Raw genomic sequence first — 25,960 nt, 5'->3', positions numbered from 1 at the left:
GATCCATGTGTTCTAAGTAATATTCTATGAAGGACAAGGTAGTTGTGACAGTGGGTCAGTAAACTTTTAAAGATAATATGATGAGTTGCAAAAATGTATTTTTAAACCTAGGTATCTCCTCTGACCTCCTTTTATTCTGAGCTTGCTGTCTGAGGTATTATGTATTTTATTCTTAGAGATGTTTGGTCCTTTATCATTTGAATATTGAGAGGCTGAAAAACATCCTTGCAAGTGAAGCTGCTTTTTGGACCTCACAAGTATATCTTCTAATACAGTTCTTCTCACAAGTTAATGTTCTGTGTAACCAAGTTGAACTGGTTTCATTTTCCTGAAAAATGACATATGCAGTTCCTGTAACTACTTGGTGATTGTTTCCCCAGAGAGCCATCAGTTTGTTGAATGTACACACGTCTGTTTCCAGGTTATTACGCCTGTAATAAACAAGTGGGATATAAATCTAATTAAGGGCCTCAGAACTGCGTACACCTGACTATGTGCTATGTACAAAACAATGTCCCAAGAACACCATCACAATGGCAGACCTTTACAAATTAGGCAACTTGTGCAGCTGTGTTTTTGACTTTCTGTGTTGGCACCAATTATGATAGAATTAGGTTGCCTATTATACAGCATTTTTCTATTTTGTGCCTTTTGGGGGACAGAATAGAGGCCTCTCACTGGAGGAAACAGCGGGTTCTTTTAAATCTCTGCAAGCAGCAAGTGCCCTTTGCCTTATTCATTTAGTGAGTAAATAGATATTCTTGGGTCATTTGTCATTGTGTTAGTTGATACTTCATTATCATTAGTGGAATTATGTCTGTGCTTCTTTGGCAAGAGAAGCAATAGACTTTCATTTTGCTTACAAGGAAATGTGGGTTAAGTCTGCAGCGTCTTGGTACTGCACAGCTCAGATTTCTGGCCATTAATGGGTGAATTGGTGCTGGGTGAATTCAATTGCATCTGGTTCTCTGTCCAGGTTTCCTATGCGGTATGTGAGGGAAGCAATTGGACAACAAGATCACTTGGGATCCTCTCTGAAAAAGATGATTTTCACTGTGAAATGATGTCTGCATGACTGAAGTCACAGTCACTGGGGAGTAGTGCTAAATAATCTTGGCAAATGCTGGGCTTGTGTCAGCTGTGCTCCGTGAGCCAGTATTACAACTGCTATTGGAAAAGTTGTGGGTGGACTGTGCACCTTTGCCTCAACCATGACAGTGCTAATTCAGGAATATTCAGTTAAGTTGACACTGAGAGTTCATAACCAGGATGCTGACACTCCATTTTGCCAACACAGCAAGTGTTAGCAAAGAAAGAATTTATGGATGTAAGCACCTCCAAAGCTGGAAAAGAACTGAGTGAGAATTTTTGAGACAGTCATTTCAGATTTAAGGAACATAAGTGCTCATTTTCAGCATCTGAGCCCTCTTGTTGGAATAGTCAGCAAGACTTGTCTCAGGTCATGGAAGCTAACCAGTGACAGAGAGGTGGGGTGAGGTTTTAGCATACAGACAAATACATCAGACTGTGGAAAAATCAACATGGGTTTTCATAGATAGAAGAGCTTTGTCATAATTATGAAGTTCTTTGACAAAATCAACAAATTGATAAAACAGAGTGATACATGAGTTGTAGTGATTTCAAAAGAGCCTCTGGCACTGTCTCTCAGCAGTGCTGCTAAAGAGTACCAGCTGTCACAGACTAGGAAGGATAATCCTGTGAATTAGTAACTAGCTGAAAGAGAAGGGTTAACAAGGTAGCAATAAATAGTAATTTTTTACAATGTGGGAGAGTAGATTGTACTCCCACAGGGATTCATGCTGGGACCTGCACTAGTTAGCATACTCAGAAATGGTCTTGGAAAGAGGCTTGAGTAAAAGCAGCAGCTCAGTGCAAAATCCTGTGCTCTAGTCCACCACGAAGCTGACAGCAAAGAGCTTCAAAAGGATCTGCTTCTGCTGAACAGCATGGGTGTTGGACTAGAAGTGGAAATTTGGTCTCTAAATGTAAAGTAATGCAGGCAAAACAAATAAAGGAAATAAAAGCAAAGCAGTGCATTAGCAGAAGTAAATTGAATGGAATACAGTGGCCTTTGCTTCTGTTTTTTCCTAGCCAATGATTTACAAAAACCTGAATGTATATCAAAAATGATTGCGCTGTACCTGACCTGTTCTTTCTACCCTTGACTGTTTAGTCCTGGTCATTAAGTCCAGAAGAGAGTTAGGGATAATTGTGTAGCCTGATGCAGAATGGCCATTTGGCAGCTAATATAGGACAGAGACACTGTCAGAGATGGTCAGAGGGCTGGGAAAATGGTGTATTGCTTCAAGGAGGCAGCTACAGGAAGAACTTACTGCTCTTGCCCTCACGGAAAAATGTGCCAGATTCTTCTCAGAGGTGCACAGCGATAAGCTGAGAGGGAATTGACACATCCTGCTAAGTTCTGCTTAGATTCAGATGTTTATTTATTTCTCTTTCTTACTCTCTTTCTTTCTTTCAGTCTCTCTATCTCTCTTTCTGTCTCTTTCTGTCTTTCTTTCTATTGTGAAGGTGGTCAAATATTGTAAGGTGTTGCCAGGAGAGGCGTGTGACCTCCTTCCAGGGAGATACCCAGAGTCTGACTAGACATGGTCCTGAGCAGTCTGGGCTGACTGGCCCCCCTTTGGGCAGCACCTTGTCCTAAGTGGCCTCCAGAGGCCCATTGCAACCTTTGGCTTCTGGCTTCTTACCCCGTGCTTGTGCCCTAACTATGCATTATTTCAGATGGCACATTCATGACAGAAGTGGAATGTATTTGCTCCAGGTTAACAACTACATATTAAAACTCAATTCAAGAACACTGTGGGGCTAAGACCCTTTGGATTTCTGTCTAGTGGCTTGACAAAGTATTAAAATACTTTGTAAAATGTCAGCAAGAGGAATTGATTGTCAGGGTGAAGCCATAGCAGGAGTCAATAAGTGGTGCTGTTGTTTGTCTATCCTTAAGGTTTTTACTTTGAATGTCTTCTTTAAACAAATGACATAATTCATTTGTCAGACACTGAATGATGGGGAAGAGTGAACCTGGCATAGCATGTGCTGCCATGTGACATGATTTGTTTGTATAGGTACATATTCTCTGGATCAAACCTGTCTCCAGCAAGAAAGTCAGTAAAAAGATGTTCTTCACCCTGATATGTCTAACTAGGGTCAGTGCTTCTTAGTACTTGGGCTAAGATCTTTGCAAGGTGAGATAATGCCTGTTTGTGGCTGACTGCTTCTGTTCAACACCTGGAACGCCTGGCATGAACAAACAATTCAGACTACAGCAACACCCAAAACTGCCCATCACTGCTCTCTCCCGTAATAAGAACTTTTATTTGTAAGCTGAAGATCCTGCCACAGCTCAGCAACTCAACAACCATGTGTTCATCAGCAATACTTATGGAATAAGCTGAGTCCTATAGTTTTAAAGAACAAATGTACTTCAACTTAATTACAGCCAGGCCTGAATAGAAATTAAAGGGTTTGCATGTTTGTTAGTCTGTATGTGGGTAGAAAGGCAGTGAGGTTAAGATCATAGTCTCAAAAATGTATTCTCAGAAACCATTTAAAACCACAGTAGGGTGTGATTGTATGCAAATAAGTATTTTTGCAATAGCAGATTAAACACCTTATGGAATTTGTATGGAAAACTGCATGCTTGTACTTGATGTAAAGTATGATTAAGCACCAGTGTGTGGAGTTTTTGCCTTTGGTCAAAAATTAAGGCAGATTTAAATCAATCAATGGGTTTTTTCAGTCTTTTCACAGTATATGTTATAAGTTATGAATGGTGCCTACTGGAGAGAAAACACAACTTTCTCCTTGGGTCTGCATTGTTACAAGAATATATCCTGCTATGGTTTCCAATCAGTAAATGCAGGGAAGTAGCAGAAAGTCTGGTGATAACATTGCAACATGTAGGATCAGAGACAGTGAGGGAAGAAAACTGGCAAATGGATGTAAACTTTTACTAGAATAGCTCTTACTGTATGTATTTTGCATCAGCTTACAGACAGCTTTTCATGAATGGGTAAATGAAGCATTTCAGGTTTCAGGACTACATTTAAATAAACTTTTTTCATGTTCAAAGATTGTTAAAATGACCCTCAGGCAACCTGGTGCCTTTAGGGGCAGCAGGTACCTTCTCAAAAAGCTATCCTTAGCAACAGTGGAAAGACCTGCATTGTCACAGGCAGATAATTGCTACTTGGTCATTTGCATAGCTAAGGGACATTAAAATAGTCTTCAATGTTAACTTCTAATCTACATTACATACCAGAGTTGTGTATCTGCCCTCCTGAAATTCCTCTTACACACAAATTAGCTGCAATGCAATGAGAATGATCCCATGGCTTTTCCTAGAAAATTGCCATTTGCTATGCTCAGGAAGATGATTAAATGAACATTTTAAAGTTGCAACCTGAATTTTTTTCTCCTAGAAGTGATAAAACTGATTTACCAAAATCAGATATAAAGGTGATTGTTTTAATCCTATTTTTCCTATCTGGAGTAAAAAAAATAAAATTCATCACTTCCAATTAATTTTTATATAAATAGTGACATAAATTGGACTCACGCCAATATGCAGTTTCTCTGGGATGAATATAGTACTTCAGGAAAAATATAAAAGCTTCTCTGGAGAAGTCAAATTATCATGTTGAGAAACAGTAAAACACACTCTCTCTTCCAAAACAGTTCTGCCTACTCAGCAGTAAATCTACAGAGGGAACCCAAGCTCACACTGGCAGGATTACGCTTCTGCCTCTTAATCATAATTTGTTAGTGAAATGAGTGGTCAAAGGAAGTGCAAGGTCAGCTGTTCTGAGCACTGGCAGAGCAGGCTTCACTCTCCCTCCTTCAGGTGCCGTTATCCCACAGACTCCAAAATCACATCTGGACACGAGCAGAGGAGTAGATAACTAAGCACTGTGATTTTTACAGACAGGTGAAAACTGGAGCACTCTGAAAGGCATCACCTACCCTCCCCTGGAAGGGTGTCACCCCTGCCTAGGGAAAGGCTTGGTTTTTGAAGCTGTGCTGAAGTACTGATCATACCCCGATGTTTTAAGACAAGAAAAGCATAAATGGCAGGGTTTGGTTTTGGTTTTTTTTTCATTTCTCCCCATCACATTAGGAGTGGGCTTCTTCAGGAAAAAAAGAACCATGTGGGCAGAAACCACCAAGTGAAGGTAATGGGCCATCCAAAGTGATGAACCACTTCAAGCCCTTCAAAAAATAACTTTTCAAGTTAGAGTTGAGACAGCCAATGTAAAAGTCTGGAAATAACTTTGGGCATGTTCTCTCAGAAGAGGCATAGAAGAAGAAAAGGTGACTTGGGGCAAAGCAGAATTATTGGTAATGAAATGTAAAGCTGTTTTTACACTGCCTCATTTTGCAGCCAGCATATTCTTTCTCTCTTTTAGGACTGCCTAAATTCACACACAAGCCAGTGGAAGCAAACTACATAATTGCTTGAAACAAGGGAAATAAAAGCAGAGTTGTTAACATAATGATATTTTAAGCAATAATTATTTCAAGCAGAAATAATTAGATTTCCCTTCAGTAGCATATAAAAGCTTACATTTTAAGGCAATTTAGGGACAAAATCAAAATATAGACCAACATTATTCCCTCATGCAGAAACAAGTATGGGGAAGAGTCTGAAGGATGGAGACCAAGGAAGGCTTGCTCATAAGATTTTTCCTGAAGCAGTTTGGTTCAGGTGGGACTAACTAACTCTATTAATAGAGATTTGCCCAGTTGTGTTTGTTATTCCCCACTGCTTCTCTGCTTGCAGGAGGAGGGAAAGATGACGGAACAGTTTTTGCTTTAATAAAGCAATTTTTAAAAAATCTTGTGTTTACATCAAAGAACCCCAAAGAAACAGGCCTTCAAGATGAAGTGAGAAAAGGTGAAGTTTATGAGCCTGCCTCTTGGGGAAGTTCATTGCAGTGCTAAGAAAACTTCTACCCCTCGTGACAGAGAACTTCATTATGTCAGGAGAGCCAAACTGGTAACTGTGGACCATAGATGCTCTTTTGATGGGCTTTTCCTTCTCTCTCTGTCACACTCTTGGCCTTTCCTGAGATGTTCAATTAGTTGCTTTTTGTGTCAGAGTTCAGGATAGACTGCATATCCTGGTTTTAAATGAGACCCACTCGTCAGTGCAGACCACTGTGAAGCAGCCTGAAGTATTTGGGCTTTTTGTTCTGCTTTCAGAATTGGTGAAAGTAATTACTTTGTCAAAGTATGAAGCAAGATGCTTACAGGTTTTGTTCTTAAGTTTTTGGTTTTTTCCCAAGGCTACTTAATTCTGTACCAAACATGTACCCACTTCAACCCTCAAACAGCCTTTTTGCTACAAATGGCAGATTTTCAGAATATTTGGCTCTTTTTCAATCTCTCCTTTTTTGAAGGCATAGCAACATTTTTCATGCAAGTGACTTCTTGGAGTACTACTTCTTTTAAAATAAGTCTGTTTAGTTAAAGATGGTGAATTCATAGCCAGCAGTTGCTTCTCTTACCCACTACAGTCAGACTGGGTTGTGCTACCACAGGATGAGAACTGTACTGTACTGAATGCTTCTTCAGATCAAAGTGGATGAAGGGTATAATTTTAGAGCTGAAAGACCTTGCTTACATTTTGGGTAAAGAACTGCAATTTATTATCCCACGCATCCTAAACTGGCCATTCAGATTGCAGGCCTTCAGGCCTGGAACTCTGCCTGTGCATTTTACATGTGCAGTATTCTCAGGATACAATATAAATAATAATCTATCATCAGCGAAGGGAATAGCCCAGCGGAGCAATCCACAACTGAGTGAACCTTTCAGATATTGTGGAACAAGGCCAGCATTACTTCAAAAACATTTCTTTTTTCATAAAGTCAGTCAAATGCCTAAATTAAAATCCCACTCAATTGCTTTGGTCTTATCAGATAAAGTATCTGTATGTTCATTTAATATGCTTCTCCTGCATTTTGTCTTTATGCTTCATTTAAATATGAGAAGCAAACACATTTTATATAGTTGTTATTCTCCAATTACTACAAAAGCTTCTTGGAATCTTTGATCATGAGAATGTTATTTCAAATCCAGTTCTGCTTCACAATTACAAAGTGTCTTCACTGAAGTTAGTTTGGATGCAATTCTAACCCCTGTAGAGTAAACCACAGTCAGTCCTCAAAAAACCAGGTATGACTATGGAGCAGTGAAGAGATCAGAATGAACCCAAATAACTGAGTTGATTTATGTGGTGGTGGGGTTTTTTAGACAGAAATTCCAACCAAAGCTGTAATGATAGCAAGAATCTGATGTGAAACATCAATGATTTAGCATTACATTTACAAAACATTACTATTAAAGTACAGTAGATCAGCAAGTTTTTTTTTTTTGTATCAGGGATACTAGGATAGAGGTTCAGCCCCAGAGCCTTGGTTTCTTAGGGGTATTTTTACACAAGGCCACAGAGAAGTGATGCAGGTATATAATGGCTGCAAGTTCAACAGGCTGGAGTGCACATCTATTCAATGATGACAATGTATTCAGAGCTGTCACACAAACTGTCTCTAGATTTAAGTAAGACCGAAGCCAGCACTCCACAGCATCAGTGTCAAATAAAGCTCAGGAAGCAACAGCAGCAGCAAAACAAAGTTACACTGCTTTTTGTCTTAGATATTGTTTCTCTAGTGTTTATTGAGTGGTGAAGTAGCTGTAACATAGAACTGAGGGGAATGATGGAACTTACAGAGGGCAAATATTTTGGCAAATGTGTAAAATATAGTGCAAAAAATATTTTTACTGCAAAATCAACAAGAGGGCATGCAGTAGCAATGGCTGGGTGACAAACTGACAAGTGTTCTGTTTAAATTTGTGCATAGGGTATTTTCAGATTTCCAAAAGCCTTAGCTTAATACCTGTAAAGTCTTTACTATCATGAAATAGAAAATATTACTAAAGTGTCCTACTATTAAAATGTGGCTTTTTCATTTTCTGATTTATTACCTTCATTCACCAGAGGTCTGATTGAAATTCACTCACTTCACAGGGATCGAAGGTCAGGTTTATTTAGTGAAGAACTGAGCATTTCCATCTCCAAACACAGAGGCAGAGCAATTGCAAGCATTTAGTACCATATGGAGTCAGATTAAAATATGAACAAAGTCTTTTCAGACAGTGAATCCATGAAGTGTTTTACTGCTTTTCCATTTTAAAATACACATACTGTGTCAGCTTCTTCCACAAAGTAATGATTTTGTTTCTGCTTTTTATCCCTGGGGGAAAAAGAGTACTAGAAAAATTCACAGCCTTAGAAAAGTATCTTCTTTATTCCCAGCAAAATGCACAAAGACTAGGACTCTTCTTATTTACTAATAAAAGCCAAACAAAACTCACAACACAGTTTAGTTTAAATTCAGCCAGACTGTGTTTGCTATTTCAAACTGTAGACTCCTGACTACTAAATAATGTCAAGTGGATCTCTCAGGCTGCAGGACGAGCAGACTGAGCAGTGATGAGATGCTCCAGGAGTACAAAGCACCACCCCAGAGGAGCAGCCTTGTGGCTGGTGCCTTGCAGGCCTGGCAGCTGAGCTCACACCAAACAAGCCGTTCCCTCTGACATGGCCCATGATTTTCTGTCCTGATCCCAGGCAATGCCCGTCTTCATCCAACACTGCATCTCCTAGCTGCTGCTGCTGCTAAGGACTATACAAAGAAGATTCAGAGCAGCCACAAAGCTTTGCAAAGCAGCAGATGCTTGGATCATTTTAAACACTATGCAGTGGGTGCTGGAGTTCAGTCTGTCTAGTTTAGTCCCGTGTCTTTCTTCACCATGCAAACATACTTAATCTGTAGCAAGAAGGAAAAAAATACCAGTTCTAGTTGTCCAATATATGTATATGTGTATATATATATATATATATATATATACACATATTTATTCTACAATCACTAAAAAGTTGTATAACTTCCAAAGGTAATGGGAAAAGAATTCCATCTAATTTAGACTTATGTATTTACTAAGGAAGCAACTCTTTCCTGAGATGATTATTTTTTTCAGCTTGAAAAAAAGCACTCCATTTGTTTTCTCTAATGCCCTAATCACTACATGAGGTTATGCTTTTTCTTGCCTGTTCCCTGCCCAGTCTTAGAGAAGTTCTGCAGAGCTGACTGTCCATAGCTCACCAAGGGCAGCAGCACAGGAGAGTACTCTCATGATTTCATGGGGAAGAACTAAAACTGCATGGTGCACTTTTCCCCAGGAATATTTAGCTTCCCAAATAAATGCTTTACCTACTACATAATCTTCCATAGAGAAACCAGGAAATAACATCAAAAGTTAACTGCAAGCTCCTCAAACATAACTTCTTAACATTCTCCTTTTTACCTGCTCAGAGTTCAGGTGGATTGGGACCTGAATAGAGCTTTAGGTGGAACACAGTTATCACTCTACTCAGAACAGTAATTAAAACAAAAATAACCTGGATCAATTCTTATTTTAAAAACATAGAGATGCTTTTATAACATTCTAGATGAGAGGTTAAATAAAATGTTCAATTTGAAAAAAGCTGGTTTGTAGACTGAAAAAAAGTGAGATTTGCCCAACATTGCAGAATTAAGATATTAAGAAAAAAAGGTATTGGTCCAATCAGGTGAAAGTATTTGCAAAGCAGAAGCCAGTAGTAGATCAGATAAAATTGGTTTTCTGTCCTAAAGTACAGAATTCCCCACAAGTGTGGGGGAATGAACACCTAATATAACAAATGAACACCTAAAAAATACAGTCATTATTAAGGGCAGACTAAGACAAATACTGCATGTTGCAATGTTAATGAAGTTCTTTTTGTGGCCTAATCACTGACATTCAACAGATTTTTCCTAAGAAAATCAAGATGTAAATTTTAATTTTGGCTACATGTTAGCTATTTGCGTAGGCAAGACTGTTTCACTAGGAACTTACATGACTTCATGTGCTAGCTTAAAACATTTTTAAATGGAAATAGTATGAATGTATCCTGAGTGAATGTTACACAAATCCCAACTAAATATATAGATAACATTAATTTCTCATTGCTGCTATTCTTTCCTGCCATCCTAATTCTCTTTTTTTCCCCCTCTTAAATGAAACTGTTCTTCCCTGCAGTATGCAGGGAAATTAGAAGTTCCAACACACTTGGAAGCCAAAGGTTCATTTGTAGTATTCATTAAGCAGTAAGTAGTCAAAGAAGTTTATTAACTTTATCAACATTAAGTTGATAAAACAACAAAAGTAATTACTTTTACTGGTATAAAATCCTGACATTTTGGACCTGCAATTGAGTGCAAGCAAAGTATGCAGTCCAGTAGAGCGCCTGAGTTATGTTTCATGCACTCATATTGTCACACAATCTTGGCCTGAAAAAGGAAATAAAAAGAAAACAACTCAAAGCAACCCCAGAGATTCGTATTTTGAAAGCTCCTTCCCTTCCCAAATGGAGAAAAATTCTTAACAGTCACACTTTATTTTGTGCTTCCTGGCATGGCACACTTGATTTGTTGACAAGGCTGCTGCAAAGTTCTTTAACATGCAAGAGATCATTTGGTCACCTCTACAGAAACAAATACAGGTGTTCTCATCAGATGACCAAGTCTCAAAGCAAATGAGATTAACCAAAGGCGTCCAACAGATCTACCAAAATCCCAGTAATTAAGCTGCTGTAGACTGGAGAATATTTTGGGCATATCTGCCACCTGGTGTTTGGAAAACATCATGTCTGAAAACAACCTGAAATGCTCTTAAATCTGTATTCTCATTAAGACACAAACACACATTGATGTATTTTATATGGATGAAATGCATAATCAGTGAAAGGTTGGTGCTATTACCAGCATCTGTCTAGAAAGAAAAGGAAGACAGTGCTTTAATGTTGCTTCCAGCTCCAACTCTACTGACTACAAAAATTCTTTAACTGGATCTACACATCTCCTGTCAGATAATGGCACTTCTGGTGAGAAACATCCTGGGCACAGCCTTATAGTACTTCACAGTCTGACTGTAAACTACAGTGTACCAAACCCAAAGGAAAGAACTGAGTTCTACGAGATGGAGCCAGGCAAGAAAAGGACTAGTGATATATAGCACTGGGTACTGAGTAATGAGTCCTTGTCTGAACTTACTGTGATGAGTATTGATTTGTCAAATCTAAAACATTTAAAATGCCCAAGTCTTTATAGTGGAAGTGGCAATGACACTAATAGTTTTGCATACTTGATATTGATGCTCATGGTAAAACTCAAAACAACAAGCATGTAAACTGAGATAAGCTGTTTATCTTTACCTAGCAAAAGGTTACTTCAAGTGGTGGCTAAAGCTTTAGTGCAGGCAACTGAACAAACCACTGTGCAATTCAGTGATATCAAACAGTACCTATAGCACTGTAAGATTTTTTCCTCCTCCTCTGCAAAGCAAGATTTAAATACAACTGTGTTTCCCAGTGATAACTCAGGATGAAGCCACAGTCTAAGGTCAGTCTCAGCAATATAAACAGCATTTAAGTTTGCACCCTGGCAAGCACAAACTGGAACTATTTTTCTGGAATCACATCTTTGTAGGGCTGCCAAAAATGAAGCCAAGTGTAGCATTTGGGTTTGTCTTTTTCTTCAAGGCAATGGAAGTCAAATGCAACTGTGTCCTGAGGTGCCCCACTCCATTTCAGTTCTGATGACTTTGAAAATGATATGCACTAGAAGATCAACACTGTAAATTTACTGTGTACACACACACTCCCTGGTGTTTGCATCAATAACTTTTAACTGCAGAGCACATGGGAACAAAAATAACCTCTCAATTAGCTGAGATCCATGCAGTTCTTGAGGATGGCCTGTGCATGGCCAGGAGTCGGATTCAATCCCTGCGGGTCCCAGCCAACTCAGGATACTTTCTGAGTCTATGATTAATTGTTGTTAACTTCTCCCAGACTGTATAATACAGGGCTCAGTTGCTTTCTCAGCACCTGAAAAAAGTGTTTTCTAATGAAAGCACAGATCATAACGTGGAACTTTGTAAAGCAGAAGGGGCTCCTCCTGTTGTCTATTGACAGTAACTACTCAGCAGACAGCTGTGTTAGCAAATTAGGACTGTTTTCTTATTTTTGACAGGAGTCTAATGACTCTTCTAGGATCTTTGCAGAGAGCACAAAGGAGAAGAAAAAAATACAAAAAGTTGAAAGAAAAACTGAAGAAAAAAGACCACTAAGGCCAAACAGAAATTACATTAGTGGTCCAGCATGCTGATGGCTACTGGCAGTGGAGCCAAGATCACTGCTCCTGTATCCAAGGAAAATAGGCTGTTTATTGGATGTAAACAAAAAAAAAAAAAAAAAAAAAAAAAAAAAAAAAAAATCAGACTCCCAAAAAGAGTTGGATTCAAAAGGTACCTGTCCATTATTTTTTGGTCAGTTCAAGTCTGTTTCAGCAGACCTGTTTATATTACTCACAGCTTCTGCAGAACCTCTTTAATATTCCATTTGAGTTGGTCATCATTACTAATACTTTAACTGACAAATATGAAAATAACGTTGTGTACACCAAAACCTGTGCTTTCCATTCCCATTTTTATTTCAGCATGCACTACAGACTGTGGCTCATGCAAGTCTTATTCTCGGGGCACAGCTCTGAAAATGGCATTCTTCTTCAGCTGCTGCTTAAAAGGAGATTGGCTACTGAATAAAGAAACCAAAGCAGTTAGGTAGCCAAAAATTGAAAAATTTGGATATTCTGCACTGCTCTGGATACCACAGTACAAGCTGCTCCTCAACCTATGTGTACTCATAATACCATAAACCAAGTATGCCAAGTAGCTGTTCTTAATGAAAACCCTAAGTCTACATACTGAGTGATGAAACTTTCACTTTACCAAGCCATGTAAAAGCCCATCAATCATCAGTTGTTTCAAATATGAAGAAGTGATGCTTTGTTTTTAAAGGATTGATGAAATCATGTAGATTTTTCAGGGAAACACTTGCAAGTGACTTAAGAATTATGTGGCAAGGCTTTGGTAGTGAGGGGGCTACAGGGGTGGCTTCTGTGAGAAGCTGCCAGAAGCTTCCCCTGTGTCCACCAGAGCCAATGTCAGATGGCTCCAGGATGGACCTGCCACTGGCCAAGGCTGAGCCCAACAGGTTACTGATTTTAAAAAGGGCAATAAAAACCTGCTTGGGCAGGGGGAACAGGAGCGGAGAGAGGAGTGAGAATACGAGGAACAGCTCTGCAGGCACCATGGACAGTGAGGAAGGAGATGCTCCAGGTGCTGGGGCAGAGATCCACTTGCAGCCTGCAGAAGACCTCACACCAGAGCAAAGGGATGCCCAAAGGAGACTGATCCCATGGGAAGCCTGCACTGGACTGGCTCCCGTGGCCCCTCGGAAAGGAGCCCACACAGGTGCAGGTTTGCTGGCAGGACTTGTGACCCCATGGGGACTTCACGCTTTGCGAACAAATGTAGCCTAGGAGAAGCTCCCACTGGAGGAATTCATGGAAGACTGTCTCTTGTGGGAGGGACACCAGGCTGGAGCAGGGGAAGAGTGAGAGGAGGAAGAAGTGGTAGAAACAATATTTGATGAAGTGACTGTAGTACAGTACAAATATGAAACAAAATCCTACAAAACAGTATTGGAATAATTTGCTGCTTCTGAGCATAGTCTGTAGCATTGATGCATTTTTATGTGTTAAAGCAGCTTTGGGGCTAGAAACTCTTACCTGTAGATACACAAGTTATTTAAAGTCCTATTTTCAGAAAGTGTTTTCATTGTGCTGATGACAGAGAGACATGCAAAAAAACCACTGTAACCAGACTTAAATAAATTGCATACCTTTGTATTTCAACCTCGGCCTGAAATCATAGTATTGCTACTTACAGTAGCATACTTACAGGTGTTGAAGCCCACAGCTGGACAGAGACAAAAAACATTAAAATAAAAAACTGCATATTTTATTTTTAGCTTTAAAGATGCATGTCTAAACAATCAGTAGAAAAAAAAAAGTAAAAAAAGTAAACACCAGCATTTTGTAAAATCACATTGAACTAATACAAGACTTAATACAAAGTTTTCATACACGACTCAAATGCAGTTTTCAAAGAAAAAGTAGTCTGGTCTTCAAGACCACTTCCACTGGAAAAAAATTGTTAAGTACCCACAGATTTTAACTATAAAACAAGGATACATTCTTTCTTTTTTCTTCCATTTGGAGTTGATTGCCATAAACTTCAATCATTTGCCAGTGAAATTCTCATAGTCTCAGTTACAACTGAAGAGAACTCATACAATTCCATGACTGAAGTCTTTCCATTTTCAGTACACACTCAAGTCAGCACTTGTCACATATCCTTAGACTGATCATCTTCTTCAAGCTTTCTGATTTCATTCTTTAAACAGTTGATGGTTTCACGACTTGCTTTTAGTCTTTCTTTAAGCTCAGCAATTTCAAAACTAGTCTTCTTTTTGGCAGCTTCCAGCTTCTCCCTGGTTTTCACTTCAAGATCTGCAACTGTGGCAGTGATAAAGAAAAAAACCCATATTTTAAGGGCCATGAAATTTGCCCTTTTTTTTCTTTTTAACTGAAACAGTAATTTAGACAGCATTTGTCCTGAAAAAAAATCTGTTAGCCTTAGAGATTCAGTGATTGTAATCAAAATGGTATCCACTTAAGATTGCTTGTTTTGCAGCCTCATTCAGCCCTTGGCCCATCAGTTTTGCAGATATCTATACAATTAATAAAATAACTTTCTACATTTTTTTAAAGATTAGGTGAAGAAAATAAAATCTGACTTGGTGACAGCAAATACTTGGGAAATTACAGAGAACTATGAATATGTGGTGCCCAGTGACAGCACACGAGGCCACAGGCACAAACTGACACATGGGAGGCCCCCAGTGAACATCAGGCAACTTTTCCTGTGAAAGTGACCAAGCAGTGGCACAGGCTGCCCAGAAAGGTTGTGGAATCCCCATCATTGGACACATTTAGAAGCCATCTGGATACAGTCCTGGGGAACCAGCTGTAGGTGGCCCTGCTAGGGCAGGGGTGGACATGATGCATCCAGAAGTCCTTTCAAGCCCCCACCATTCTGTAGTTCCTTCTCCATGTACTGTAGTCATTTTCTATGTCTCACTGGAGTTCAATTCTATGGATCTGAAAGTTTCAGTTATGCTGCCCTGCTTTAACAAATATCTGACATCAAGTATCCTATTTTTTACTATTTTTACATGCACAAGTTTTAGGACAGAGATGGTAAAGCCAACAAGTCTATGATGGCTGCAGAGATCACTCATATCCCATACATTACATAGCTCTGGGCAGTGGCAAATATTATCTGCTTCATTAGCACATTTTAAGGAAGTATTTATACAAAGAAACCACACTGAAAATTTCTACCTACTGCCTGGAGAAATATCCAAAAATTTTAAATGAAAAAAGTTTAAATTTGGATGTTTTTATCCATCATATTATTAAACATTTTCTAAACAAAAACCATAACATGCAACAATAACAAAAATCCACCTCAAGACTGGCTGAACTAAGGCAGGAAATACAAGCAGCTCACACATCCACACAGTCAGGCAGACATAAGGCAAACAGGAACCCTAACTTTGAAGAGCTTCACACTCATAATCACTTGCCACTCAGCTCTGCTGGCCAAAAACTACATAACATTTGTTGTCAGGTGAACATAAAGCCAGGTGGGGTGGACTACAATGGATTAAAGTTTGTAATTAATAGGGCAGGATTTTGGCTCAATAAATACTACATTTCTACTCTCAGAAAGCAAAAAACAGATGAAATACAGAAGATCAGAACAGAAATAATCACTAAATGCATTACAACTTATGAACCAACTGATCTTTAACTTAGTTTTCTTAGTTCCCTTAATATTTTTTGCTCATAATTGGACACAAACTGGATAAAAAGGACACAAAAACCATTATACTGTAATTGTATGTTATGAAGTTACCTACATACATAGTTAAAGAAGTAGAAGGGGAAAAAAAGAGCTTTCAGAAACTACTCTTTATCCACAAAGGGTTGCTGCTTTGACTTAAATATCACTAACTGCTCTGTTCTTCAGGCCTTCAAGTGTGACCTTTGCTTGCAGCGCTGAACAGAACTGTACCATAGGGTGGCCTTCATTTATCCTCTGTTTTAATTAATGTCAAAGATGTCAGACTAGGTGTAGTTCATGCCATCACTCTTCATACCAAGTAATTCCTAATTCCTTTTTTTTTTCAGCAGCCATGGTCTTAGAAGTTTTCAGGTAAGTATTAGTACCCTTGCAAAAGCTGAAGTTAAATTTAATGCAAAATTACCATCTTTTTGCAGCATCCAAATCCATTGTACTGTTACAGCCCCCCCCACCCCCCCAAAAAAACCACATTAAAAACAAATCCAATTATTGTTATTTCTAAAGTTTAAAATATTTTAATTTTCAACTTACACTCTGTTTCATGTTTATAAGCACCTAGTGTTAGTTGACGAGACGTTGTTAACAGCTGCTGCATCATTGCAGTAGGGTCTTGAAAAATCTAATGAAGGAGAAAAATACATGGTATCACTAATACTCTTCAAAATAGAGTGAGGATTACATTAAAAATGTTCATACCATTTCATCATAGAATTCAGAAACTACAGTTTTCTTCCCCAGGATGGCATTGGTATCCGACTGAAAAAGCTTCAGCAAGTGATATAAAGTTACCTATACAAAAGACAAAATTTTATTAGCTTAAAATTTGTAGTGAAATAGAAATCTTGTTCTACCTATCAACAAGTAGTATTTGTTCATACAAAATAACTGTATGCGATTTAAAAACGTTTTAGGAATGCAAATATAAATGTCATACAGCTTCAGTAGAATTACTTTGAATTTAACATTAACTGTTAAAATATGCCAACTATCTAAAGGCCTCTTGAGACTTTAAAAATGCCTGGGAAAGTGGTTTAGGACTGGTATATAAAAAATACTAACACCACCTTTTCTGAAACATTTCCAAATGGGTGATTTAATTCAAACTGACTTTCTCAATTAATCAGTTAGAACGTGCTTTCTGTGACCTTAACCTCTATTCCTGAGAAAATGAAGCACCAGGGAGGCTGTGAATCGGTTTTCACTGAAATCTCTCTTTCTGGGGTTACTCTTCCATCCCTGCACTGCAAATGGCAGGGTGGGGAGAGGACTGGAAGCCCTCTGTGCAGCCCTGGAGCCACTGACCCATGGCCTGGGAAGTGCACACACAGCCCACACTTCTCCCCTTCCACAAACAGGCCCAGGAGTGGTGATGGAACAGAGCAGTACCTGACTCCCCTTGGTACTTCCTGGAAAGGAAGAACGTGGCAGGCTCACAAACAGCCTTCCAAGAACAGCAGCAAAGAAAAAACACCCAACCAACCTTAGGACAGCTTGGTCAAGCTGTGAATGGAATTAATACAAGTCAGGATGCTACCAAGCCCAACAGGACAGGAGACCCATCGTTACCAAGAAAAAACATGAAATTCAATTTCATGTTTCACTCTCATCCAGCAAAAAATGGATTAAAAGAAAGGATTGTTCATGTGACAGAAGGAACTCAATCCTTCCAGAAATAAACATCTTTTCCCTAAAATAGAGTAATCAAGTTTCCTACTAAACCTGCATAAACGAACCTACAAGATATGTCTAAAACACAGGAATGGAAGAAAGAAATTAATTTCAGTACTTTATGAAACTACAGAGTTGTTTTAACCTGGTCTTCTTAGGCAGAGACTTATGAGAGCATAGTACCCTGCTGCTTTTTGACTGATTTTGATCTGACAGAAAAAATGAAAATTAAAATACTCAAATATCCTGGAACTTGGAAGCTACGTGGAAGAGAAATCCTCAGCATGTGCTCAGCCCAGGAAAGGTGTAATATGTGGTCACATATTTATAAATGTCAGAGAAGCCAAGCACAGGAAAAGCAGTCATAAAAACCAGGAGTGTAGCACAGAAAGGGGAAAATGTGACCAATTCTTAAAATTTTCTACAAGAAGAGACTTTTATTACTTCCACGGCCAATGAGACTTATTTTGACCAGCAATTTTCTAGAGCTTTAGGCCACCATAGTTAATTATTTAAGCTTTGTTAAAAGTTCAATGTACTTACAGGTCTTTCATTTGGATCAATGAAAAATATCTTAATGATTATTTCAAATTCACCCCAGCCTGTTTCGGTGATTTCATATGGTGGTTTGGTAACAACTGCAAGAGGCAACACAGAAGTGTTAATCCCTTGATAAAGCCAGAACACAGGCCCAGTTCTAGGAACAACTGCCGAAATGCAAAACCCACCTCTTAAAGGATTACCGTAGCTTTCGTGCAATTTGAATTGAATTTTTTTCACATATGCAGACATGTCCTAAAACAGAAACATTGTTATTTCTGATTATTTTTATTTCAGCACACCAAGCTACTATTCTGTCATTATCCCATGTGCCTAGATTCCTTCTGATTTTAAATAGAATTACTTCGGACTTTAAGCACAGAAGGAAAGGAAAGCAAAGCGGTAAATCTAAAAATTAGTTCTCACACACAGGTCTGTTAGCGTTTCATCGCCATGAATGTTCACCAGTCTTGCCCTACACTGGAAAGATGACTCCAAAAAACATAAGCGGAAGCATGCCTTTCCCATGGTTTTCCTTTTTGGAAACCCACCAGCCTATGTGTTTTCTCGGCTTACAGCCAAAGACCCTCCTGCCCTTTCCTATAATCCCGGCTTTTCAAACCCCCACGTCCCGGTGCTGCTCGGCAGGAAGAGACCTCCAATATCACGGAGTACAACCCTTAACCCAAGGCCACCACTAAGCATGACCCCAAGTGCCACATCCATAGGCGTTCTGCACATTTCCCTGGATGGCAGTTCCCCGGTTTCCCAGACCGCCTGTTCCAAAGCCTGACCAGCCTTTCAGGGAAGCGGCTCGGCCGTACCTCGTTCCGGTACGGCTTCACATACACCGTCCACTGGTGAGTGTGACCATCCTCCTCTCTCTTCTTCCCAAAATACCGCGCGACGTTCCCGTACACGATCGGCTTCACGATGGTAACGCCCTTAAAGACAAGGAACACAAGCGGACCGGGCGCGTTCAGAGAGGCGCTGCGGTACCGCGCCGCCCCCCGCGGCTCGCCGGCGGCCGCCGAGGCCATACCTTCACCCTGCCGCCGGAGTCAGGCCCGAACTCTGCCATTCTCTTGAACATATTGCCCGGGGGCGCCGCCCGTCGCCGCCGCCGCCCGCGCCCGCCCCGCCCGGCCCCACCACCGCTCCCGCCGCCGCCGCCGCCCCGCGACCGCCATCCCCCGCGGCTTCCGGGGCGGGGCCGCGCCGCTGCCGCCGCCAGCCGGGGCGGAACGCACCGCCGAGGAGCGGGCCCGGCCTGCGCCGCGGGAAAGGCACTCGGCCATGGAAGGGACTCCAAAGGGCGCCCCTGTTCCACACCCCGCGCCCAGCACAGGGACACCTTCCACTACACCAGGGTGCTCAAAGCCTCATCCAGCCTGGCCTTGGAACACTGCCAGTGATGGGGCATCCACGGCTGCCCTGGGAACCTGTTCCAGTGCCTCAGCACCCTCACAGGGAAGAATTTCTTCCCAATATCGAGTTAAAATCTGTCCTCTTTCAGTTTTAAAGGCATTCCCCCTCGGCCTGTCACTACATGTCTTTGCAAAATGTCCCTCTCCAGCTCTCTCACAGGCCCCCTTAGTGGAAGTGTGCTCTGAGGCCTCCTCCAGATGACCCCAGCTCTCTGAGGAGATGAGTCTGAGGGGTTGTTTGTGGAGTTGCTCCGTGCTTCAGCTGCACCCTCTGGTCAGCCCAGCTCTGTTCTGTCCGTGTGATGGACTGGAGAACTCGCTGGACTCCTCTGGAGAGCTGCAGCCAGACCCTGCCAGAGCATTTTCCAGAGCATCCCCACAACCCATCCCGTGGCCATCCAATGCCTGTGACGTGCTGGGACTCCTGGCAGACAAGAAGACAGTGAACATTATGTTTAACCCACTCCCAGAAGGTAAAAATTTCCAACTCTCTTCCTTGTATGAACTAGATTGTGTGAACAGCACTGCTCAGCTCTGAAATGTTACAGCTGTTTTTATTAAAGCAAGTTGGCAAAACTGGCAGCTGGGCCAGTCTTTTACAAGTGGTCAAGCTCTGTCTTCAAAGAAAAATTTTCTGAGGTTAATCTAACTTCTAATTAATAATTGGCTTCTGTGGAAGACTCTTTATTCCAATAAAAAGATGAACAAGAAGGGGAATGGTGCAGTTCCTGATCTAAAGAGACCTTTTCCCCCATGTGCCTGTGACTTAGATCTCCTTTTGGGATGGGTGGGGTCAAACATTTCTGCTTTGGTTTTTAAAGACAGAGGGGTAAACAAACTTTGTTAATCTGTCAGAAAGAGAACAGGATTTAAGAGCAGCAAAAACTTCATCAGAAGCTATCATACAAACCCTGTTAAGACCCCATCTGGAAAAGAGTGCACCTTTCTGTTAAAAGAGTCTATAATAAAATGGGTTGGGAGGAGCCTTAAAGACCATCTAGTTCTCGCCTTCGCCCCTGCTGTGGGCAGGGATACCTTCCACCAGACCAGGCTGCTCAGAGTCCCATGCACCTTGGCCTTGAACACTTCCAGAGCTGGGGCATCCAGAACTTTTCTGAGCAACCCATTCCAGTATCTCACCGCCCTCATAGTAGAAAATTTCTGAATATCTAGTGTATTATCTCCTTTTATAGAAAAAAAATAACTGAAAGGCAAATACACAAGAACAGGGCAAATTGGTGTAACATGGACACCATGTGCCTTAAAGGCCAGAGCCTCCTTAAACAAATTGTCAAAATAAAGGTAGAGAAAGTATTAACTAGCTGTTGCAAATGCCTTAGGGGGTTAAGTAATATGGGAAGGGAAATAACAAGAGGGGAAGCAGTATCAGCACAAAAAAGAGATTAATATAATCTAGCCAAGAAACAACTCAGGCAGCAATTTGCTTCTGTAACCCCTGGAGCATGGGAGGAACAGGATACTCATCCTGTAAGAAGTGCAGGAGCAAACACTTCAGACAGACCCTATGAGGTTTCAAGATAAATCATGGAAGAAGTTAAATGATGCGATTGCCTGCCCCAGGACAAGACTGAGCTTCATATCTCAGGCAGCACTTTACAGTCTTTCTTGCTATTTTGCTTTCTTATGTGGCCTTGCAATGGAAGGCTAAAACACACCCACACTATTCCCAACCTGTTTTGTCTATAAGTATGGCCGATCATAGAGATATAGGTTGATTGAAAAATAATTAAATTCCTTTTTAAACCTGATACAAAGATTTGTTCACCAAAAGAATGGTTAATGGATTTATTATCTAAATATTCACAGGCTTGAATGTTATTACCAAGATGGAAGCATGTTTAAGAAAAGAAGTGGCAGAACTGGAGAAACTGGCACTAGACATGTACTCTGTAGCAATTGAAATAAAGGAAATAATCTCAAATGCAGAAAGCTTCAAGACAGTCACTGAATTTCAGAGTCAGATTGTGGCTGTGGAGGGAAAAACCTTTGTTGGAACATGTGGAATGAGAAGAATCTGCAGAATATGACATAGGAAAGACTGGAAATGGATGGGATTGTTTGAACTAGACCACGTTAGGCAGGTTCCTGGCTGTAGCAAAGGGCTAGCAGCACCCTGAAGAATGTAAGTGCTGAAATCTGCTTCTACCAACCTGTTTTTGGGAGCTGCTGTACATGATCTGCCGCCATGCTGTAAGTGTTGAGCCCAGCCTGTGTCTAAGTGTGCAGTTTAGGTGAAGTTTTTTCTTTTGCAACTGTTGTGAAAGAGCCACATACATACTGGGAGCTGGCTGCTCCTCAGAACGGAGCTCTTTACCTGCCAGCTGTCCTCAGATAGCACACACAACACTGGATACTGGCATACACAACAAATAAATAAAGAACAACTTCCAACTCCAGATTCTCAGCAAAATTACCAGGTCCCTTGGCATCTTTACCCAGGTCAGGTCATTCCAAGATTTAATTCCAAAACTGTGGGTGTTAATTTTCCCCTTTTTCCTTTTTTTCTCAAGTTCAAAAGAGATGGTTACATTTTTATTCTTTGTAAGGGGATTACATACAATCTCACAGGACTTGACCTTGCAGAAGTGTCACGTGAGACTTTCCTCAAACTTCTTCCAATCCTGGAAAGGACAAACTGAGTGGGCAAAGAGGCCACCTGTTCCGAGGATCAAGTGCAGCTAGAGGCAGCACAAACCTGGCTCCAGCAAGGAATGGTATACCATCATCTCTCTCACTAACCCTGTTTTAACAGACTACTAATTTAATTTGATGGTAATGTGGTTTTGGCAAGTTGCTACTTTTTCCCCTAAATAAAGTTGCATTTTCCTTCCCTTCCCTTCTTCAGTAATGTACCCAAGTGCCCCACAATTAAAAATCTGAACTAACTATTGCTGTAATTATAACCAAAAAAACCCAGGAGATTATAATGTAGAGGTTTAAATTTTATTTCTAAATTATTTTTGAGTAAAAGGCATAAAACTAATTTTAAAATATTATAAATTACTTAACTAAATGGAACAGGCAGGGGATAACCAGGAATTAAGAGGGCACAGTAGGAATCCTACATGAGAAGATAAGTTAGTTTTCTGAAGTATCATACTGTTACCACTGTGAAATTAACACCAGAAAAATTTTCCAGGACTCTGCTGAGATGGAAGCCAGCAAGCAGATAGTTTTAATCTTAAGGAGAATTTATACTTACATAGAGAGGCTCAAAATACAGCTTTTCAGAGCTGCTAATGAAACATTGGCCTTCTCTGACTCTTTTTATTCAAAGTATCTTATGTACTCAAAAAAGAACCCACCAAACAATTTAGACATTATTTTTAACAGTATCTTCTGCAGGGTTCTCTTAGCCATTCTACACTATTCACCATTTTCAATACCCTTAGACTACAGGTCATGGAGAAAGTAGGGGCTGTGCTTCATCTTGCAAAGAATTCAGGCCAAATCACTTTCAGGAAAGTGAGAACTGCAGTTTTAATTACATATAGGCTCCAATTAACTTTTTGAGGTGGGAGCCCAAGTTCCTTACAACTTGACCCATGAATAAGGATTCTGTTTGGCATGAATGGTCTCCTTTTCTATCCCCTCCCACCATGTGGAGCTATAACACATCCAAGCAGAGCCATAGATTTTTTAAGAGAAGCACAGTTTGCAGACTGTAAAAGGTGGCAAGGGTAGCTGCCTGTCAAAAGAAGTAAATGGCTAACAGAGAAATGGGACACCAGCGAGCCTCAGAAACCAGTTTTAAGTATAAGAGAAACCATTCTGAAATGCAGCAGCTCCACAGAGCTCACTGCTCACTCCAGAGGCAAATGCTGCCTGTTCCACAGGGGAACCCTCCCATCTTCAGAAGGGTTTTAGAGATGCATTCCACTACAGGCAACATTTTATCTCCCTGTGCAGATAATATCTTTTTTCCAGTATCTTTGGCACCAAATAAAGGTTTCTAAGCCCTAAAGTATTTCAGTACGAGTGTATTATATAGGGAAACAAAGGAATTTAAGAGCAGTGCACTCAAAAGGCATTCAGACAACAAACAGGAATTTGGATTTTTTCACAAGGTGTCAAGGCAAGGAAAATACAGGTTGTTTCTTTTGTGGAAAAGGGGAGTAAAAAGTGACTGCTATCTTCTTAAATTTAGGGCAGTTGAGGATTACTACACCTGGTTCTGCTGACAATGCAGACACAATTAATGAGATTATTAATTAAGTGAATAGAAGTGGTTTGTTTTGTTGCCACTAGATGGCAGAAAGAGCCCTTTTACACTCCTTGATCACATCTACACCATTTTGAACGTACCCTTACACGACACCTAGGGGCCTAGCTTCACCACTAAGATGCCGGATAAACGAAAAATATCTACTCAATGACTTCCAGTGCTAATAGAGTAAAGTTGTTTTGAAAAAAAAGTTCAGCAATATATAATTTTTAAAACCATCTGTTTACAGTGGGTCCTCTCTGTAAAGCTGAGAAGCCTTGTTTGAGAAGATATTAATTTTACTTCCCACTTACACCAAGTACACAGGATTTACAAGACTTCCAGCAGTCTGATGGGAAGCAAAGTGCTAAAAATTTTCTGCAAATTGTTCACAAGAAGTGCATAAACAGGTTCAGATTGAATTAATTGAAAGGAATAGCAGCAAAGAGCTCTGTTTCCACTGGGCTGCATTTTTCACACTGTCTCTCGAGGAACAGAAAGAATGGAGAAAAAAGCTAGCAAATTTTTGATCAGTTCCTTGACCACCATATACTTTTATGTTTCAGCATTAAGAGTATGAGCTGATCTGCATCTGTCTTCTATAATATTACACATTATGTTACACTGTGTCACTTCTCTGATTCACTTCAGGCTCAAACTTAGTCATTAAAAATCTGTCCAGCAGAAGAGCTTAACTGCACCAGCCGTTCTCCCTCATTCCAAGAACAGCTCCGCATCTCTCAGGCTTGCAACATCCTTGACATATGTGCTTCATTCCCCAGCTTCACTCCACAGCAGAGCTTCTGCATGTTTCACAAACCCCTCCTTTCTCCCAAAGGCTAACAAAGGAAATATATTCCCACCTCACTCTCACTTTGGTCTCTGTTGTCTCTTTTGTACCTCTCCCAGCAAGTTACTTTTCCTGGACACAGAGCACGCTTATCATCTCCCCATTCCCAGCCATTTACTTACATTTTACAGAAGCCATCACTTGCTTTTGTATCTTCCAAGAGATGAAATAGCTAAAAATTCAATGTGACAGGTAAGTTTTCCTCCTTATGTATTTCCAGTTCATCTGTCCATCTATTGTGTAAGTCTCCTGAGCAGCTGCAGCCTTACCTATACTCATAGAACATGGATGTGCATTAAGTCATAAATTCTTTACTAGGTCTGGAGTAATCTCTGTTGTTAGTCAAGATACATGCAGAAAGTAGTGTCATGCTTTAAGAACTTTAGGATGTGCTAAACCCATTGTCAGATGTGTTGAGTGTGCAGACTACATTCCTTTAACAAATATGCTATGCTGACCAGGAGGTTATCTTTACAAAAATGCTAACTGGGCAAAACTCCTTTCTCAGTTGACTACTTTATATCTAGGAGCGTGATACTTCTCAGGCCTTCCAGGGAAGACAGCTAAATCCCAATGCAAAACAGAGGGCCTGGCCCCAAAATTATTAAACCAGCTGTTCCTCAGCTTGTGTGTCGTGATTTGTAATAGTCCAGAATTTTGGGGTACAGACACTCAGGTGCCTGCACCTGAACTTCATGTAATAATGTTTGTAAAAAAGGCATCTTTGTGATCATGAACTACACACGTACCTCTGTCTTCCTTTACTCAGTCTGCACTGGACAAATGTACCTTTTCTAGCTTCATAGATTTTGCTCTGCTTATTTGGGTGTTTGATTTCCTTTCTGCTGCTCCTGTCTTTTGCAGCTTACCATTTTTCCTGGACAAGCTGCAGTATTATTCAACTGTCTGAATGATGAACCAGGAGAAAATTAAAAGGCAGAGAACAGCACTAATACTCCAGACCTGAGCATCTCTTTCCAGCCCAAACAAGGGTTAAAAAAAGACACTTCCAACTCCTTGTTCAGTCAGTGCCTGCTTCCCTGAAGGCGCTCAAGATGTCTCACTTCCATAGAGACAAATTTTTAAAACTAAAGCCTCTCTCTGATCAGTAACTCCTGTATTGACAGTAAATAAAGCAAAATGCCAGCTTTGCAAAAAAGAAACTTGAGTAGTGCTTTCAGTGAGGCTGGTGCAGAAAAGCCACAGCAGCAAAAGGGAAGACTTCTTCCTGTAAAAACATCTGGAGAACTCAGCTGTCCCACTATCTGGGATGCAAAACCCTCAGAC

The 25,960-nt window shown here is 40.4% G+C and overlaps 1 protein-coding gene across 1 annotated transcript; it reads right to left on the bottom strand.

Moving 5' to 3' along the window:
- Positions 1 to 13,970: 13,970 nt before the first annotated feature.
- YEATS4 (YEATS domain containing 4) lies at positions 13,971 to 19,328 on the bottom strand. Its single transcript, XM_009086737.4, has 7 exons — positions 19,214 to 19,328; positions 18,996 to 19,115; positions 18,360 to 18,426; positions 18,175 to 18,269; positions 16,660 to 16,752; positions 16,495 to 16,582; positions 13,971 to 14,549 (listed from the first exon to the last, which is right to left on the bottom strand). The coding sequence occupies exons 1-7, from the start codon at positions 19,262 to 19,264 to the stop codon at positions 14,380 to 14,382; spliced, it is 684 nt and encodes a 227-aa protein (XP_009084985.1). The 5' UTR covers positions 19,265 to 19,328; the 3' UTR covers positions 13,971 to 14,379.
- Between the last annotated feature and the right edge of the window lie 6,632 nt (positions 19,329 to 25,960).

This window comes from Serinus canaria, chromosome 1A (assembly GCF_022539315.1).
Source record: "Serinus canaria isolate serCan28SL12 chromosome 1A, serCan2020, whole genome shotgun sequence".
Lineage (NCBI taxonomy): Eukaryota > Metazoa > Chordata > Aves > Passeriformes > Fringillidae > Serinus > Serinus canaria.
This window is presented reverse-complemented; position numbering and strand designations above follow the sequence as displayed.